The 17,582-nt window shown below is 31.4% G+C and overlaps 3 protein-coding genes across 3 annotated transcripts; all 3 read left to right on the top strand.

Moving 5' to 3' along the window:
- Positions 1-2,599: 2,599 nt before the first annotated feature.
- On the top strand, positions 2,600-6,407 carry LOC145330811 (uncharacterized). Its single transcript, XM_080175476.1, has 8 exons — positions 2,600-2,711; positions 3,207-3,267; positions 3,872-3,957; positions 4,455-4,555; positions 4,862-4,945; positions 5,394-5,444; positions 5,877-5,943; positions 6,303-6,407. Exons 1-8 carry the CDS (start codon positions 2,694-2,696, stop codon positions 6,405-6,407), a joined length of 573 nt encoding a protein of 190 aa, XP_080031602.1. The 5' UTR covers positions 2,600-2,693.
- Positions 6,408-10,330: 3,923 nt separating this feature from the next.
- On the top strand, positions 10,331-12,287 carry LOC145330810 (uncharacterized). Its single transcript, XM_080175475.1, has 5 exons — positions 10,331-10,391; positions 10,667-10,756; positions 11,021-11,112; positions 11,563-11,651; positions 12,180-12,287. The coding sequence occupies exons 1-5, from the start codon at positions 10,336-10,338 to the stop codon at positions 12,285-12,287; spliced, it is 435 nt and encodes a 144-aa protein (XP_080031601.1). The 5' UTR covers positions 10,331-10,335.
- A 479-nt stretch (positions 12,288-12,766) lies between these two features.
- On the top strand, positions 12,767-17,410 carry LOC145330809 (uncharacterized). Its single transcript, XM_080175474.1, has 9 exons — positions 12,767-12,823; positions 13,169-13,227; positions 13,574-13,718; positions 14,051-14,127; positions 14,437-14,520; positions 14,991-15,071; positions 15,713-15,753; positions 16,260-16,351; positions 17,328-17,410. Exons 2-9 carry the CDS (start codon positions 13,192-13,194, stop codon positions 17,408-17,410), a joined length of 639 nt encoding a protein of 212 aa, XP_080031600.1. The 5' UTR covers positions 12,767-12,823; positions 13,169-13,191.
- The last annotated feature ends 172 nt before the right edge of the window (positions 17,411-17,582 follow it).

The following is a 17,582-nucleotide window of genomic DNA, read 5'->3' as shown; positions in this document are numbered from 1 at the left end:
CTATTTATTTTCCAGCATGGCGTTGAAACTGATTAATATTCGCTGGATTTGAACCAGTTCTGAGCCATCCTGAAAAATAATGTATCGTTTGAATCATAAAATACCAGAATTGACCGTGACTTTAGCCCCTTGGGGCCAACAAAACTGAAATAGTTTTGTTATCATTTTATTTTAATTATCAGTGGAAAGCTGTCTATGATGCTAAAAATAAATGAAGGTTACGATTTTGTGGGTTAAAATGATTTCTGATTTCACAAAAAAAAATTTTTATAAATAATAAAATAAACATCATAAACAATACCAGTTTGTTAGTCTGAAACTTCAAGCATAAAACAATTCTAAGTAAAAATATTGCCTCACCCATTAAATTTATTGGTTGAAAAGTTTAGAGACTTTTAGTTTGGAACAATAAAATTATTGAGCCAACGATGTAATAAAATATCATAAAACTTTGGATACCATTGTAATTTACAGTGCAATGTTTCCTCCCTCCCTGCATAATTGACCTTGTTAACATTAAGATATTTGTAGAACCTTTCCTCTTGGATATCAGAATTCAGAGTGGAGTTATGCATTGGCTTGGTCACTGGGTAAGCTGTTTGTCCATCTATATGTTTATCTGTCTGTCCATCTGTCTGTCAATCTGTCTGTCCATCTGTCTTTCCATCTGTCTGTCAATCTGTCTGTCCATCTGTCTGTATATCTATATGTCCATCTGTCTACAGGTGTGGTTTACCTTGTGAGGTTGCAGGTAACCTACCCTAAAATAGTAATAAAGATTCCCTGGACCTATAAGAATCTTTACTGTAAAGGATCGAGACCATATCGGTCCTGCGGTTAGCGAGATATTAAACTAAACACAAACAGACAAACATCTTGTTACTTTTATGTTAAGATACAAATTAAACTATATATGTAGGTGTGCTGGATAGATTTAGAACAAATTATGTGGTAAGTTTCTTATTAAATTCTGACAGAATATCATTCATATTATGGCAAAAAAACAAGGATGATCACGTTGAAAAAGAGTGAATAATTTATATAATGATTGTCATCCTTGTTTTTGTAGGAAGCTCTGGCGTTTGTGCAATTCAAGTCAGGTTCTGTTCTAATGTATAAATCAGGGTAAGTGATCCAATTTAAAAATCCTTACGGAGTAACAGGATGACTGTTTCTGTGTCTCTATGTACCGAGGGATCTCGCTAAACGCTGAACTGATATGATTCTCATTTACAATATAGCTTTTCATACGTCTAAGGAAGGTTCAAACCTGTTTTTGGGATGGGTACAACCAACCTCTCAAAAGCAATCACCCTTACGAAAAATTTACCCCCCCCCCCCACTCCCATAAAAAAGATTTTTCATTTTAAAACTAAAAATTTTTGAAAAAGGTTCCGTGATTTTTTCTCAGTCAATTCAATTCTCGATTTTGAGAAATTGTCTTTAAATCTTCTTGTCGTCCGTGCTTTCTTTGCTTCGGTACTTATGGATGTTGTAATTCGGTTTTTTTTCTTGTTTCAGTGACAAAGATACATACAACGTGTTAGATCTTGGAACAGGTTTCCCAACTCTACAAACTTGGCATCATAATTGTATTTCAATCAACTTCAATACTGGAACAGTTAGGGTAAGTTTAATGTATGGCTCGGCAGCCGCGCGTCAGCCAACGCCGATTAGCTTCAGGAAAATAACCTTTTATAATTTTAAAAATCAGCAAGAAGTCTAAACCTGACACAAATATGGCAATCCTTCTTTTCAAAGAAAATTTCCAAGGCATCTAAACTGGTTAAAATTAAAGAATTTGTCGCGGCTGCCAAGTCCTGGTTTAATAAATGTATATTTATTACAATTGATATGAAATTTAATGATAATTTAATCATAAACTGCCAGCTTGTTTTAAACGTTTTGCATGTTCTTTATAGACTATATGATATTTATCAAAAGTGGACAAAGATGATAAACTATTGACATGAGTTCTTAACATTACTTCTAGAAACTTATAACTACGATTTGTGTATCTTTTAAGGTTGGTACAAATAATAAACAAGACTAGGAGTATAAGTATTCTGATCAAACCGACCAGATTATCATGTGCTCTTATAAATTGAAACTTGTAGCGGACTATATTAACGACCCCTCCACCCCTTTACATCATTCCACCCACTACTGGATGAACGAAGTGCCCAATAAATGACAGGGGAAATATCAACATAATTTGACGCCATTTTTTCCCAATTCATAATATTCTATATCCATTCTATTTCTAGTTGGTTCAAAATGGTAACCTCACAATTGAGACTAAAGATGAGAAGTTAAAAACCTTTTTTAAAAAATTGGGGAATTGGTAAGAAGTTTATAATTACAAAAAGATAATAATTTAAGATATTTAGTTTTATTTTTGGCTGAATTTTGGTTACATTGCTGCATATTGAAATAAGGTATTGTATTTTGATGGTAGTCTATAATTAATATTTTTCCCATGAAGATTAGGTTTTAGAATATTGGTTGTTGGTTGGAATATAAGAAACCTTGATAGATAAATAGTAGCTTAATGCCAATTGCAACAAACACAAATGCAAATGCTGCCATCAAAAAACTTATTAAAATCTACTGGACGGAATTAATCTATTATTTGATAAAGGTTTACAGTAGCCTCCCCCTCTTGTTTATGGAGATCAGATGAAAGTGGATACATGTCACTCCATGGAAAGGTAACATTTAAGCTGCGTTGCGGCATTATCAAATTGAGGAGTGAAAGGGACCACCATCTTGAAAAATTCACCTCTCCCCATGTTCTGACCCATCAAACCCTACCGCAATAGAATGATTTAAATACTCAATCTTAAACTCTTTGACGTTTAAGAAACTGCAGTTATAGTCCCCGCAGGGTTAAGGCTCCTCGCTGTAGTTAGGCTAAGTTATATTATATTGGCGGTAAAGTTGGATTCTACCCCCCCCCTCAAAAAATTTTTTTAATTTGTTTTCATGAAGAAAAAGTTTTTTAAAAATTAGAGGCGGACATATTTTTGGAGTTGTGGTACCCAAAAAAAGTGGTGGTAAAAAATAGCTATAAACCTTCGCAGGACTTATGAGAAGCTATATTGTAAATGAGAACAATGTCGCTTTAGAGATCCTTTGGTTCACACAGACACAGACCCTATTACTTTTATATAAGGATTAATTACTTTTTTCCCTTCCCTTCGTAGGTAACAGACTTTCATGTGTTTGGAAAAGAACTCTCGTTGCAAGAAATGAGAGATATTACTGGTAAAAATTATTTTATATCTTCATAAATTAACAAATACATCCGTGCTCAAAAGAAGTATAGCCTTTGGAAAATTAAGTAAAAATTTAAGTATGATTAAAATAAAAGTCTCGCAATCTTTACCAAAGGGATTAAGGGAAACCTTAACCATCAGAACCAAAGGCTTCATATTTTTTAAAACTTTCTTTTGTTATTTGAGATCTTTCAAAAATTAAAAAAGGCAGAAAAAGGCGCAAGATTATAAGAAAATGTTTAAGATTTAGATCACATAAAAAATTTGTTGTTAAAAAAGGGAAAAAATCAACATGTTTAAAATGGACGTTCGGACATTCTGGCAATGATTATAGAGTTGCTACGCTTTCTAAATTGTACTTAACTACTACAGGGATCACTATACAAAGTTTGAAATCGATAGGACAATTCTAACATGCCTAAATAAACGAACTGAGCTATCCTTTCCGGAAGGACGGACGGACCTATTCTAATTATAGGAAAGCTTCGCTTTTAATATGTGCACATAAAATTCCTATATTGTACACATTTCTATATCTATTTTCAAAAAAAAAAGTACGCCTTTGTTATGTTATTTTATTTATTTGTTATAAGGATGTAGGATAAGGTTGCAAGGAGATATAATCGACTGGGATAATACCAGATGGATTTTGGAACAGGCAAAATTTTCTCAAATGGAGGTAGAAAAATTGTAGCGAAACTACTTAAGAATACATAAATGTTTGTAAATCCACACCACCACAAAAGGATTTCAGTGTACAATATTTCGTGATTTCTAAAAGTTTTTTTTAGTTTTTTACTAAAATAACTACAACGGTTGTTAATCATCAACTTGAGGTTAAAAATGAATTTAGCACATAGTGGATTTTATGACATGGAAAAAAATTGTCGTAAATTTAGGTTGCTAATGTGGAACTCATTTATTGGTCAGGCCGTTAGGCCAGTAAGAGGAGAGGAGATGGAATACAAGGGTGGATAGTGTGTACTATATTTTAACCTCTTGAGAATTTAACTTTATTGGAGGACATGAAAATTTGGTGTAAGATCCAAGTATTAATAAATCTATTAGATCAAATTTAAATTTCTTGCTGAAATTTTAAAATCTAAACAGTGTCTTTAAAGCAGATAGTGAATAAAGGTTTCTAATTATGTTTATTCTACAAATATGAATTTCTAGAGTTATGATTTTGAGAGAGAAATTTGCATCGAGGAAAAATCCAGTTTCCATCTTATTCCGATCAATAAACCCTTATCAACATTCCATCGACATATGTGCAAGTAAAAACTCTTAGATAAATACATTTTGAAGATAGGAATATAACATGGAAAAAGCCTTAACAAAGTAACTGAATGATAAATCCAAATTCTATAAATTATCGCGATCATGAAAATGAATTCTTTAATGAAAAAAAGTAATTTTATGCATTTGTAAAAATTTTGGACTTTTCATTGTTTTCAAATGTCCATAAAGGAATAGATTTAAAGTACATAAAAGCAAAACATGACAAGTTTTACTACTCCTTTATAAAAATTAACTCTTCATTTATATCTGATTTTTTGTTGAAAAACTGTTGTGTTACTTAGCAAATTATCTGGGAGATTGGGTACTTATGATGACAAAGAAGAATGGGACCAACTAGTTACATTTGCAGCAAACTCCAATTTTAGGTAAGAATTACACATTTTTGTGTTGTATTATAATAACTTGTTTGATTCTAAAAGGAAACAATGATGTCCAAGCTTTTTTTGAGGGGGGGATCGTTATATCATATAGACAAGGACATCCATGCTTTTTTATTTACGGGGGGAAAAATTAAGAAAAATTGTGGGGTAATCACCTCTCCCTACCCCTTGGACGTCCCTGTAAGGAAAAGAAGTTTAAAATTACCACTTGCCTTGATCAATTTTATAGAAAAGTGTAAATTTCACAAACTGTACTAGAAAGAGTCCATTTTTGTATAGAAAAAATACACCTTTCCATTTTTGGGGTCAATCGAGATTTTGAGAAATAAAACAATGACCAATACATATATACAACCCCTTCTGTAGATTTTGGGAATATTTAGATTTTACCTCCAATAAAATTTTGAGTCTCAAGTTTTAATGTTTTATTAAGGGACTCATCATGTGCTACTAAATTAAACAAAGATGGAAAATATCAATTGAGGTTAATATTTCAATTTTTATAAAATTCTTCTCCATCCTACATATTACAGATTTTTTAATAGCAAAGCTACTCTATAATCCGTCAGTCTGTCAGTCAGTCCGCAGTAAGTCCGTAACGCTATGGGGGCTTCTCTTTAAGATAGACATCTGAAATTTTTAGTAAAGATTCCTATCACATATGAGAATCTAATCTTTACATGTTTTGTCCGTCTGTCTGTCAGTCATGCTTTAAAAGATGTAAACGTAATTTTTTAAGGTTTTGTGATTTTCAAGGATTTTTTTACTCTTTCTCTCTTTTCTTTGTTAAGAGAATTGAACTTCTGCTCCATAACTTGCTTTGCCTTTAAAACATTCTATATTTTTTTAACATTTAAGAAAATTTAAAAATACATAGGTAATAATTACATTTATTTTGATTATTTTAAATTACAAGATTTTTCTTGGGAAGTACATATAAAGAAAAAGAAGAAGTTTGGAGGCATTTCCACAATAATGAAAAGGTATTTTTTACGTGCCTTTTCAGTCGCTGCTGCTAAACAGATTTTTGGACTGTCTGCAGCTGCCAGTGAACACTACATAGCTGCATACAATTAGTAGCAAACACCATTATTTTTTTTAAAAAAAACTACAACAATTACCCTAGCCCTCCAGCTTCAGAAAGTGAGTAAGTCTTCTTGTCATTATTCTTTTTAGTATTCTCAGTTGGAAAAAAATATAAATCATATACCCTTTAAAAGACACAAACAGTGTTTTTTTGAAACTTGCAATCAGTCAAAATTGTAAAACAGATAAAAACTCATGTTCCAAGGATTGAAGTTTTAAAATTTTTCTTTATTATAAACCATATCCTTTTGTACAGTTAGAGTATTTACCATGGATGCCTAAGAGAGCCTATCAGGGCAGAGGAAGAAATACAAATACAAACTGCCTGGAATTTGAGCTCATAGGAAAACTCTATACATGAATGGATTCCTGTATATAAAGACAGCTTTCTCAACTAAACATTGATTTTTTACATCTAGATCTGTTAGGCTTTACTTCACTGACTGTTATTTGAAATTGTTTTACTATATACATTTCTTACTTTCCAACCCCGCTTTTGTTTGACCTCCTATTTTACACTTTATTTTATTTAAGGGAGAGTACCACCACCCAAAAAATAACTTCCCTCAACTTATTTTTTCTTACTTTTTCTCTTTAATTATAAAATAGAAAATACGCAGGGGTTGACTACCCCCTCCTCCTCCTCAAGTAGCTGCTTTTAAATAGTTAAGCATATATATTCAAGTCATGTATGTTTGTTAATGTTATAATTTTAGGACCTTTCAAAACACTAAGTTATCCATCCATTTATATAATGGTAGGTAACCCAACCAGCCAACATTCATCCGATGTAGAAATGGTTGGATTACGCAAGACAGGTTGCCACAGTCAACCCATGTGTGGCCTGTGTCAAGTTGATCAGCCTATCAGGTGATATTAGCAATAGACATGATTTATTATATTAGCAGCATGATATACTAGTAAAACAGTATCCCTTTCAGATACCTTACTGTTAGAGCTATTTCAGAGACCTCTATGGGTATTTAAGAATGAAAAGGGGGGGATGAGGAAGGGCTAAATCGGCCTTTAACTTTTAGTTCATATACGAATTTTCTTTCTTTTTTGGGGGGGGGTTTCATGGGCGAATATTTTGGGAGCCATTGCACTTAATCAGGAACTAACTAAAATAAGAAAACTGAAATTTGAAATAATAGATGAACAAACATCCTAAAAATGTTTATTTATAAGTAAAATATATTCAGAATGATAACAGTTAGGGGCCTGTGTGAGGTCTCAATATTTGATAGAAAATATTTCTATAATATTGATGAAAATGGAAATGCTATGTATTTTGGTGAATTATCTTCTTTTCTTACTTTTGATCAGGTATTATAGTAACCTACTTTATTATAATACCTAATACATATCTTAAAAAACTATGATGTAAACATACATAAAATCAAAACTAATGAATCGAACTGTTGGACATATAAATATTAACAAATATATTATTACAGTACTCTTAAAATTTTAAAAAAAACAATATTTTATTTAGAAGTCTGAACAAAAATTCTGTACCTGTAATTGTTGACACTTCTACTATATTAGATTTTGGGTACTATTTAGAACCAATGCAACTTTTCTTATCTTTTTAAAAAATAGGAGACAGTAAATTTAAAAATAGATTAATCACAAACTGATTTGAATTGATTCTAAGAATGTTTTTTTACTGTATAGATAACAGATTTTAAAAAATACAAACTGTACTGTGATACCTTAGCTAAATTACCCCAGCACTTGTAATTTTGCTAGTTTAATTGGAAATTTTAGATTATCAAGCTAAACTTTAATTCATTGCTCATTCTCTTTTAAATGCTATATAATATGACTTCAGATTGGTGATAGATGGATATGGTATGATAGTAAGGATAATACTAGCTTAGCAACTTCAGCCTCACCAAGAGAAACTCTACTACTTGGAATTAACAACTTTGAATTCAAGTAAGTTAAAATTACTTACCAAAACTGTATAAAATTTGTTGTCAACAAATATTCTTTGTAAGTGTTACATGAAAATTACATATCTTGTAAAGAAGATTTACTTTAATAAAACTGATCAACCTGTCAATAAACAAATAAAAATTCTAGAGGTGTAAATTATGATGCTTGTTATAAAGAAGGAGAAGCTACTCTGAGGAAAATAAAATTTACAACTTGTGTTGATAATCAATTTACTTGCAAAGATGGAGAATGTATTAATATTGAACAGAGGTGAAGTTTTCATTTAAATTCAAAGATATTTATAAAAATGAAATTTTGAAAATAAATTGAGAAATCAAATAAAATGAGTTTTTGTCAGAAAAGTTAAAAACTTTTAAAAAAGAAGAATTGTAGCATAATTTTCACATAGTTCTACAATTTACACATTTGTACACTAACAGAATGACTGGTGGCATGAGAGAGTACCTCATTGGTGAAATGTTCAAATTCAATGCAGATGTTTTTTTTTGAACTGTTGAAAAAAATCTAAAATACTTCTAAAAAAAATCTATTGGATACCTAATTCTGTAATGAATTCATGCTTTTTGTTTTTATAAAAAAAAACGAAAAAATAGTCTTTTTGATTCCTAAATGATTTTTTTATAAAAGAATGTTCGGATAAACTCTATTTCGTGGCAACGCCTCTTAAGGGGCGTTTGTCGTATTTTCACAGTATCTAATTGTCTATTACTAGCACCAGCGGGGGGCTCTAACCTTGTGAGCCAAATTTCTAACACTGCGAGCAATCATTAAAATTTACCTAACTTAACCTAAAATAACCTATCAAAAGCTATGACCTATGAAACCCACTACTTAGTTTTCTTTCCATGATCCAATATTTTTTTACATACAAGATGTGATCAGATATCAAATTGTGTTGATGAATCAGATGAGGACGATTGTAAAATGCTGTTTCAAAAAGACAATTACAAGAAAACTGTTCCTCCATTTAGGTATCATAATAGTTATTCATCGCATTGTATCATAAACTGCTTTCCGTGGCTATAAAAATGTACAATTATAGCCCGTGCCTTCAGCTTCTTAGGGTTAAAGAACTGGTTTTAATCTCATAATTTTACATTTTTAGTAGCGAAGCTACTCTATAATTCACTTTGTCTGTCCGTCAGTCCGTCCGTAACGCTATGGGGGAAATGGGATTTACTCCTTTAAAACATAGAATGCTGAAATTTTTGACAATATTCCTATTATTAAAGAGCACAATTAACTATAAAACATCAATGGCGGTCGGACGGCTTTTAAGCAGGTTTTAGGCTATTTTTTTATTTTCCACATTTTTCCCAATATCTTTGGTGTTTATGGTCCGATTTTCAAAGTTTTTTCTGTTAAAGATATCAAAATTAAATTTTCCGTCGTTTGGAGAAAACAACAATGACAGTCAGACTGCCTTTTTGCAGGTTTTTGGCTATTTTTATATTGTTTACATTTCCCCCATATCTTTGGTGTTTATGGTCCGATTTTCAAAATTTTTTGAGTTAGAGATATTAAAATTAAATTTCCCGTCGTTTGAAGAAAACAACTATGAAGGTCAGGCTGCCTCTTTTGCAGGTTTTTGGCTATTTTATATTTTTTACATTTTCCCTATATCTTTGGTGTTTTTAGTCCGATTTTCAAACTTTTTTCAGTTAAAGATATCAAAATTAAATTTCCCGTCGTTTGAAGAAAACAACAACGACTGTCAGTCCTATCCACGAAGTTTTGTGCTTCGCTACTTATGGATGTTGTCATCCTTGTTATATTAGTAGAAAACTGGGTGTAATATAATGCTATACATAAATTTTTCTTATGGCTGATAACCCATTCTAATCCACTAGATGTTAATGGGTTTCGAAGCAATACGGGAAAACTTAGTTCTATATACAGATCTTCTATGACAAGAAAATAACTGATAATTCCAGAAAATTTTATTCTCGAAAACCCATTGACATTTATTAGATATGATGAGATTAGCAAGAGGAATGTTCCTGTGAATGTCAACATTTCTATAGCACTGAAGGATATCATCAAAATCGAAGAGAGCAATCAGATCTTCACCATTAAGGTAATTCAATTTATTAATTATTTTCAAGACATTGAAAAAAAATTCCTAAGCATTTTTTAAAAGGAATTTGCATGAAACAGCTCAATATGATTAAAAAAAACCTGAGATTTAAAACTCTTTAGTATGGTTTGGTATGATATCCAGTCAAATCTAAAATAAAAAAGAATAGTTGAATGATACACAACTTTTAATGTGACATTCAAAATGAAAGTATGAGTGAATGTATATAAATGTGCATGTTTAGTTTACTATGGTCATGGAATGGTATGACTTCAGGCTTACCTACTACAATCTCAAACAAACTAGGTATCAAACTCATATATTCAATTTTTATAATGAAGAATTTGATATTCATCTTTAAAAAGATTATGTAATAGACATAAATCTATATCAAATGGCACTAAAAAGGCTTTTCTGCAGATTAGGTAGAAACCATAACTTGACTTTGGAGTGCTGACTTTCAATGCTTTAAAAAATAAATGCAGCTGCAGTTGAATATTTGTCATTTCCACAAAATGCAGCTATCCATGATAAAGAATTTATTTTCATTCGTTTTAGAAAAATAATGATCTCTATTTTAGATCATCAAATTCCCTGGCAACTTCAGAGATAGAAAGTATCTGGATTCCCTTCATTGTATTCTCTAACACAGAAAACAATGAAGCTACTATGTAAGTTTTTAAAGATATTGAATTGGTTCTTTGGTACTTTGAATCATAAATTACCACTCAAAATATAAAGATTATTGAAGTTTTTTTTTCTCAATACACAGAAAATAATCACAAAACTCAAAGCCTTGATTGTTAACGCACATTTGGGTTGTGACATACGAAGTGATAAGATTATACGCACTGACATACCCTAATTATAGAGTAGCTGCACTGTCAAATCTACATATCTATACATATATATATATATATATATCACTTATAAAGGGGAAGTACAAACACTGAAGTAACAATAACAAGGGAAGGTGATTTTACAATTAGTCCTTTGGAATACATGGAGGAAATAAACTTATTCCAAGGTATCTCATTACAAATATATTTTTTATATTATCCCTTGTTCTTAAGAAACATCAACAAAGAGAGACACTAATAAACTATCAATGGTTGGTTACTATCTATTACAAAGTAGAAAATTGCCTTTCCTTCTGTCTACTTGAAGCATAGATCTTGCTAACCACTGAACCAAAAAGGATATGCTTTATGAGGAATATATACCTACTGGTCCTGTTGTGACTTTAAACTATTTCCCCTTTTATAAAAATATTCTTTTTTTACATCCTAATTTTGTCTTCTCTGATAATGAAAAATTCTTTGTAAACCTAAGAATCAAGAAAATTCAGTTGCACCACATATTACAAAATTATATGGAAGCTTTGTGCCAAAAAGATTCAATGTACCTAAAATGTCAATAAAACTTTTTAAAAAAAGATAGAATTTACCCTCAAAAAGTAATAAATCTTATGATTAAGGAACAGAGAATCGTATAACTTTCCAGGAGGTTTACACCAAATCATTTAAGTGTGACTACCAACTTCAGCTTTATCCTTTTGATACTCAGGTCAGGGTTATTTTATAGCAAACTCACAGCATTTTTTAACAGTTTAGCGGAAATATGAACTGATTCTAAACAGCTTTCACTGAAATCGTAGCTGCTCATTCTTCAGTTTTACAGGCTTTCATAGATTTTAACTAAAAATATGCTAGTATTTGACCTTAAAACAGCCTTTGATTTTACATTCTGTCGCTATTATGCTTTTCAAAATAAAGAAGATGTAACAATTTTCTTTAAATGCTTCTTGAAAAGCTTTTTATTAGATCTTAATTTAACCAAATAGAAAGACAAACATGAACACTTTAGAGACGCTTTGCCAATCAAAAATGCAGAATGTTGATGTTAACTTATTTATGTTATGTTATCTTATTTGCGAAAAAAAATAAAAAAGCATTTTTTCATCAGTAACTAATAAAATTACTCCCTCTCAAAAACCAACTCTTTACTTTTAAATTAGAGAAGGACTGACATTTTGATATCCAGATATATAAATGGGATAACAAACCGGTTGGCTTTATAGTATTTATTTCTTAGACCTGTACCGCAATGATGGTTGTAAGAGAGCTGGAGAGGTCTTTTATGATGATCACCCCAGATCAAATATTCATGGAAGGAATGTCCTCTATATTTCAAGTGAACTAAATATTTTATCCTGCATCCTAAAGTAGTTGGATGTTTGTACTTTAGTTTAGTGATATCTCATGAATTGGGGAACTATTTGTTCTAAAATATTCTATTGATCTTAGTTATAATCCAGGCAAGGTTTTAGACTATAACAAGCTTCGTGAAAACCATATCGGACCAGCAGTAAGTTAGATCTTCAGCTACAGAAAGATTGAATTTAAATTTTTTATAACCCACATCACCGCCTTCTTTAAGTTTTTTCTTTTTTCCTCAAGTTTCTGAAATCCTAGTTACTACAATGGTGTGCACAAAACTTTACTATGGGGGCTTAAAACAATTAGGGAGTGTAAAGGGAGAAGACTGGTCTTTCCATTTAGATTTTAAGGGAGGTGTTGAAACCCCTCTACACCCTCCTTCCTAATGCCACTGTGCTACTCTATTAATTTTCCAAGATGGTTAGTGGTTTTATGAAATAATAAAAAGTTAATCTAAAGGAGAGACAGTTCTGACACAATATATTGTTCCTTCCTGGTCTATTACTTACATCAATGAAAGTAAGTAGTTAATAATTAATATATAACAAAACATCATTTATTTTTTAAAATCTTTTAACTATAAAAGTATCAGGATGCACTTATGTCTCACTGTCTGCCTGTATGTAAGAAACTTGCCAACCGATAATTTTTTATATGGTCTTTTTAAAAGTAAAAGTACATTGAATAAAGCTTTTTAACCAACCAATTTATAGATCCTTTTTTTTGGAATTGGACCCAATCATTACGGACAGACAGACAGAGGGACAAACAGCCAGACAAGCTCAAATACCTATAGAGATGCTTTGCTAAGAAATAATTTGCAAAGCTGTTGAATAAATTCAATGAATATATGAATGGTTTCAGGTGATCCAAATCTGGGAATAGAAATGACACTTATCCTAAAGAGAAGAATTATAAATGAGGTATCTTCACATTCACAATCAGTCACAGGGAAAGGGGGAGCTAAAGGGATAAGAGAATGACCAATGAACTTATGTACACCCCCAATGACAATAAATTGTGCAAATAACTTTAAATACGATTCTTCAGATTTTCTTATTTATATGTGCGTTTTCTTTATATATTCCCCTATCCAAAAATACCTTTTTTGTAAAATTGGTTTAAAAAAACTTTATGAACGATATTTCAAAAATATTCTAGGCTTTCGGTCCCTCAGAGTTAACAAAACTGGTTTAAATATTAAAAATAATTTATTTTAATACCTGCGGAAAGCTGTCTATAATACGATGCAATAAATAACTATTACAGGTGATGACAACCTATTTACCAACAGTCCTGATTCTGATCATTGTCTACATCACCAACTTTTTCAAAGCTTTCTTTTTCGAAGCTGTTGTGACTGTGAACCTGACAGCTCTTCTTGTTCTTACAACTCTTTTTATAAGTGTTTCAGGTAATGTATCTCAAATTATTAATAATTAAGAAAATGTAGTAACTCTATATTAATAATCAGCCAATCTGTACATCTTGTACATTTTCTAAGGTTTTTTGAGAAAAAAAATTGTAATAATTATTAATTCTATTACCATGATTTTTGGAATATAGAATCCCAGACCGATTAGGTACAATGTTCCATGCGAAATATCATAATGATATGGGGTTTGGGTTATCTCTGCACAACAGGCATTTTGTGTGAAAGAACCTTATAATCCTTATAATCCTTATGCTGATTTATTTATTTCGTAAGGAAAAATAAATAGATTATTAATTTGTTTTGTTTTGAAGGATCTTTACCCGTGACTGCCTATGTGAAGATGATCGATGTCTGGCTTATTTTTGTTCAATTGATTCCATTTCTAGAGGTTATTTATAATTCAAACATAGCATATTTTTGTTTTACTATTCGTGGAGAGCTGCTCAGGTGTCTATAGTTTGATTCAAAAGTAGTTATATATCACATCGTATTAAAGACAACTTTCCGCAGATAGGAAAATGAAAAATCATAAGAGTATCTTTTGTTAGCCCAGAGATGCCAAAGGCTAACAAAATTGCTATAAATATTATGATTTTTCACTAAGGCTTAGAACAGGTTATAATCAAGCAGATATTAATCGGGTACAAAGCCATACTGAAAAATGTATTAATTTATTTTAATTATCTGTATTGATAAGGTTCTACTTCACACATTCATGGACGCCATGAGACATGAAGAGGGGGAAGAAAGAGAAATTAATCATCATGGAAAAACTATTAAGGTTAAAAAGACGCTACAAGTTTTATTATGTAACAATAAATATAGTATAATACGTGGATATTATGACAGGAGATTCTTTTGTCAATTTATGTTGCTAACATGGACATCATATATTGGTCAGCTCTTTCATCTAATAGCAGGGAAGGGTCGGGGTAAAGGAGATGGATAGGCGATTGTTATTTTAGCCATCTACAAGTTTTACTTTATTAGAGTACATGATAATCTGGTGTAAGATCCAAATAATAATAAATCCATCTATTAAAGAATATGCTTTGTCGTCAATTAAGTTTGCTAACATGAACATCATTTATTGGTCAGTTCTCTCATCCAGTAGAAGGGGATCGTGTAAAGGGGGTGGATTTAGGATATAATTTGGGATATTAGCCAGCTACTAGTATCACTTTATTATAATACATGAAAATCTGGTGCAACATCCATGTAATAATATATCGAATTATGTAATTGATTTAGATTGACAAAGATGGTAAACCTATCCATGGTAATACTACTGACAATAATGACGTAGTCTCACTCATCTCTTCGAATTCTATGGTAAATTTTAGAAGTGGACATTGTACTGTAAATTATAATAATGGCGATGAAAAGTTTTATTCGTTGGTTTAATATTAGTTTAAAATAGAAGTGTCTAATCTTTTCACCCCATAATTTAACATACAGAAAAAATATTTATGGGTCGGGTCATTTTTATTGGGGCGATTTCTCTTAAAAGGTGGTGATACCCTCCCTACAAAAATCATAAACCTTCCCACGACCTACGAGAAGCTAAACTGTAAAGGAGAAACATATGAGTTTAGCGGTACAATTTCCCTGTTTAAAGAAAAATCGGGTATAGTCCCTTACGTGGCAACGCACCTTAAAGAACGATTCTTCGTATTTTTCACAGTACATTTTTTCCTATTTCTAACCCCAGCGGGGGGCTCTAATCCTGCGGGGCCAATAGCCTAACCTTGTGGGGCAATAACCTGAATAACCTATAAAAAGCCATTTTAAAAATACGACGAATCACCCCTTAAGAGGCGTTGCCAAGAAAGGGACTATTTCCGAAACATCAAATTTATTACTTATGTTTCTCTAAAAGTTGAAATGTGTTACTAATATAAGGATAGATTTGAAAGTCATCATAAATTTTTCTGAAATATCTCAACTTAAAAATAATATGAATTAAAATTAAGGATGACTACATCGGAGAAAACAATGCAAAGCTAATGGGCAGGTATGAGTTTTCATTCACAAAAAAATCTATAATAAACAAGTATGTATATAATTACGTTCAATTTCAATCAGAGGAATGTAGATAAGGGGGGGTAGTTGTAATTACCCCTCATGACAATAAAAATAACATCTCATTCAATTTATAAAGACGAAGAAAGTCGCTCAAAAAATCAGCATGTGACGTCATAAAAATGAGGGATCTCTTTTTTATGGGTTTTCTTTCCCACTTTAACCTATTTAAAAAAAAGTTATTTTATAAATAAAATAAAAAATTCAATCATATTATGAAGAAAAATACTCTGTAAGCAAGAATTTTACCCATAAAGAAAAGACACATCAATATGTAGCAAAATTTTCTTAATGTATATAAGAAATTTAAATTTTAAAATTGTAATAAAAATCGATGTGGGCTATTAATCTCATTTTTAGCTCTGCAGTATGATTCATAGAACATTTTTTATATACCTTTCAGAAATAGTTTTAAAAAAAGTTTAACCCTATTAATAGCAGCAATAGTGATGATTTGATTGAAACAATGGGAAATAGTTGCTGCAATATGAAAGCTAACATTGACTGGATATGGCTGGGAATCTTTACAGGTAATATTATGTTAATATTTACATCAATTTTATGTCTATCTTCTCTAATACTCTCTGTATCAACCATTTAATACTTTTCTAGATGACATTAAAACTATATTAATATGTATGTTGTTAAATATTGACACTTTATAGTGCACTAGCGGCTTCGCCCCTAGCCTCTAGGAGCTTTGCCCCAAGAGATGATAAAAAAAAGTTAAGGTGAAATTCGTAAAAAAAAAAATTAGAAGAACCAAGGAAATCTTTTACAAAAAAAGGACCAAGGATATCTCCTACAACAAAAAAATAAAATAAAAATGGGGGGGATTTTTTTTGTTTTTGGGGGGGTTGGGGGTGTCCCACCCCCCAAGAAAATAGCCTAAAACCACCACAGGACCAGTAGGTATATTCCCTGAAGAGTAGAATCCAATCGGTTCAGTGGTTACCGAAATCTTAAGCTTCAGACGGACGGACAGACATCAAGCTACTTATAGTATATGTATTACTTTGTATTATAGACTAGCGGCTTCGCCCCTAGCCTCTAGGGGCTTTGCTCCAAGAGGTTTGATCAACCTAATTTTTGGTATTTTAGATTTAAAAAGAAAAAGTTAAAAAAAAATTTTTTTTTTTTTTTTTTGGGGGGGGGGTATTTTTCATTTTTTGGGGGGTTGGGGGTGTCCCACCCTCCAAGAAAATAGCTTAAAACCATCACAGGACCAGTAGGTATATTCCCTGAAGAGTAGAGCCCAATCGGTTCGGTGGTTACTGAGATCTTAAGCTTCAGACGGACAGACAGACGGACAGACAGACAGACAGACAGACATCGTTCTACTTTGTATTATAGATAGATAACTTTTATTTATTCGACGCTCAGCAAAAATGTTTTAGAAATAACTAGGGGTTGTATGAAATTTTTTTGAGAGAGAGTTAGGAAAAAGAAAAAAAGAAAAAAACATGGATGTCTTTTATATATAATTGATTATTAATTTTGTTTCAGCTCGAGCATTGATGCCTTGTGGTGTACTTGTTTTCGCTGTTGTGTATTGGACTTATGGACTTTCCAAGTACATGGAGACATAATCAGTACAATTGTCTGTACTCTGATTTGGCAGTGTATTAGTCTTATACATAAATGTACTTTTTTCTCGAAGAACATTACATTTTTAAAACCATCTTTTGCACACAATTACACTTTTAACCAATTTAAACTATAAAATTTTCTATGAAAAATCCTATATATTCGAGGCATATT

Source organism: Acartia tonsa, chromosome 10 (genome assembly GCF_053477335.1).
Source record: "Acartia tonsa isolate MP-2025a chromosome 10, ASM5347733v1, whole genome shotgun sequence".
Lineage (NCBI taxonomy): Eukaryota > Metazoa > Arthropoda > Copepoda > Calanoida > Acartiidae > Acartia > Acartia tonsa.
This window is presented reverse-complemented; position numbering and strand designations above follow the sequence as displayed.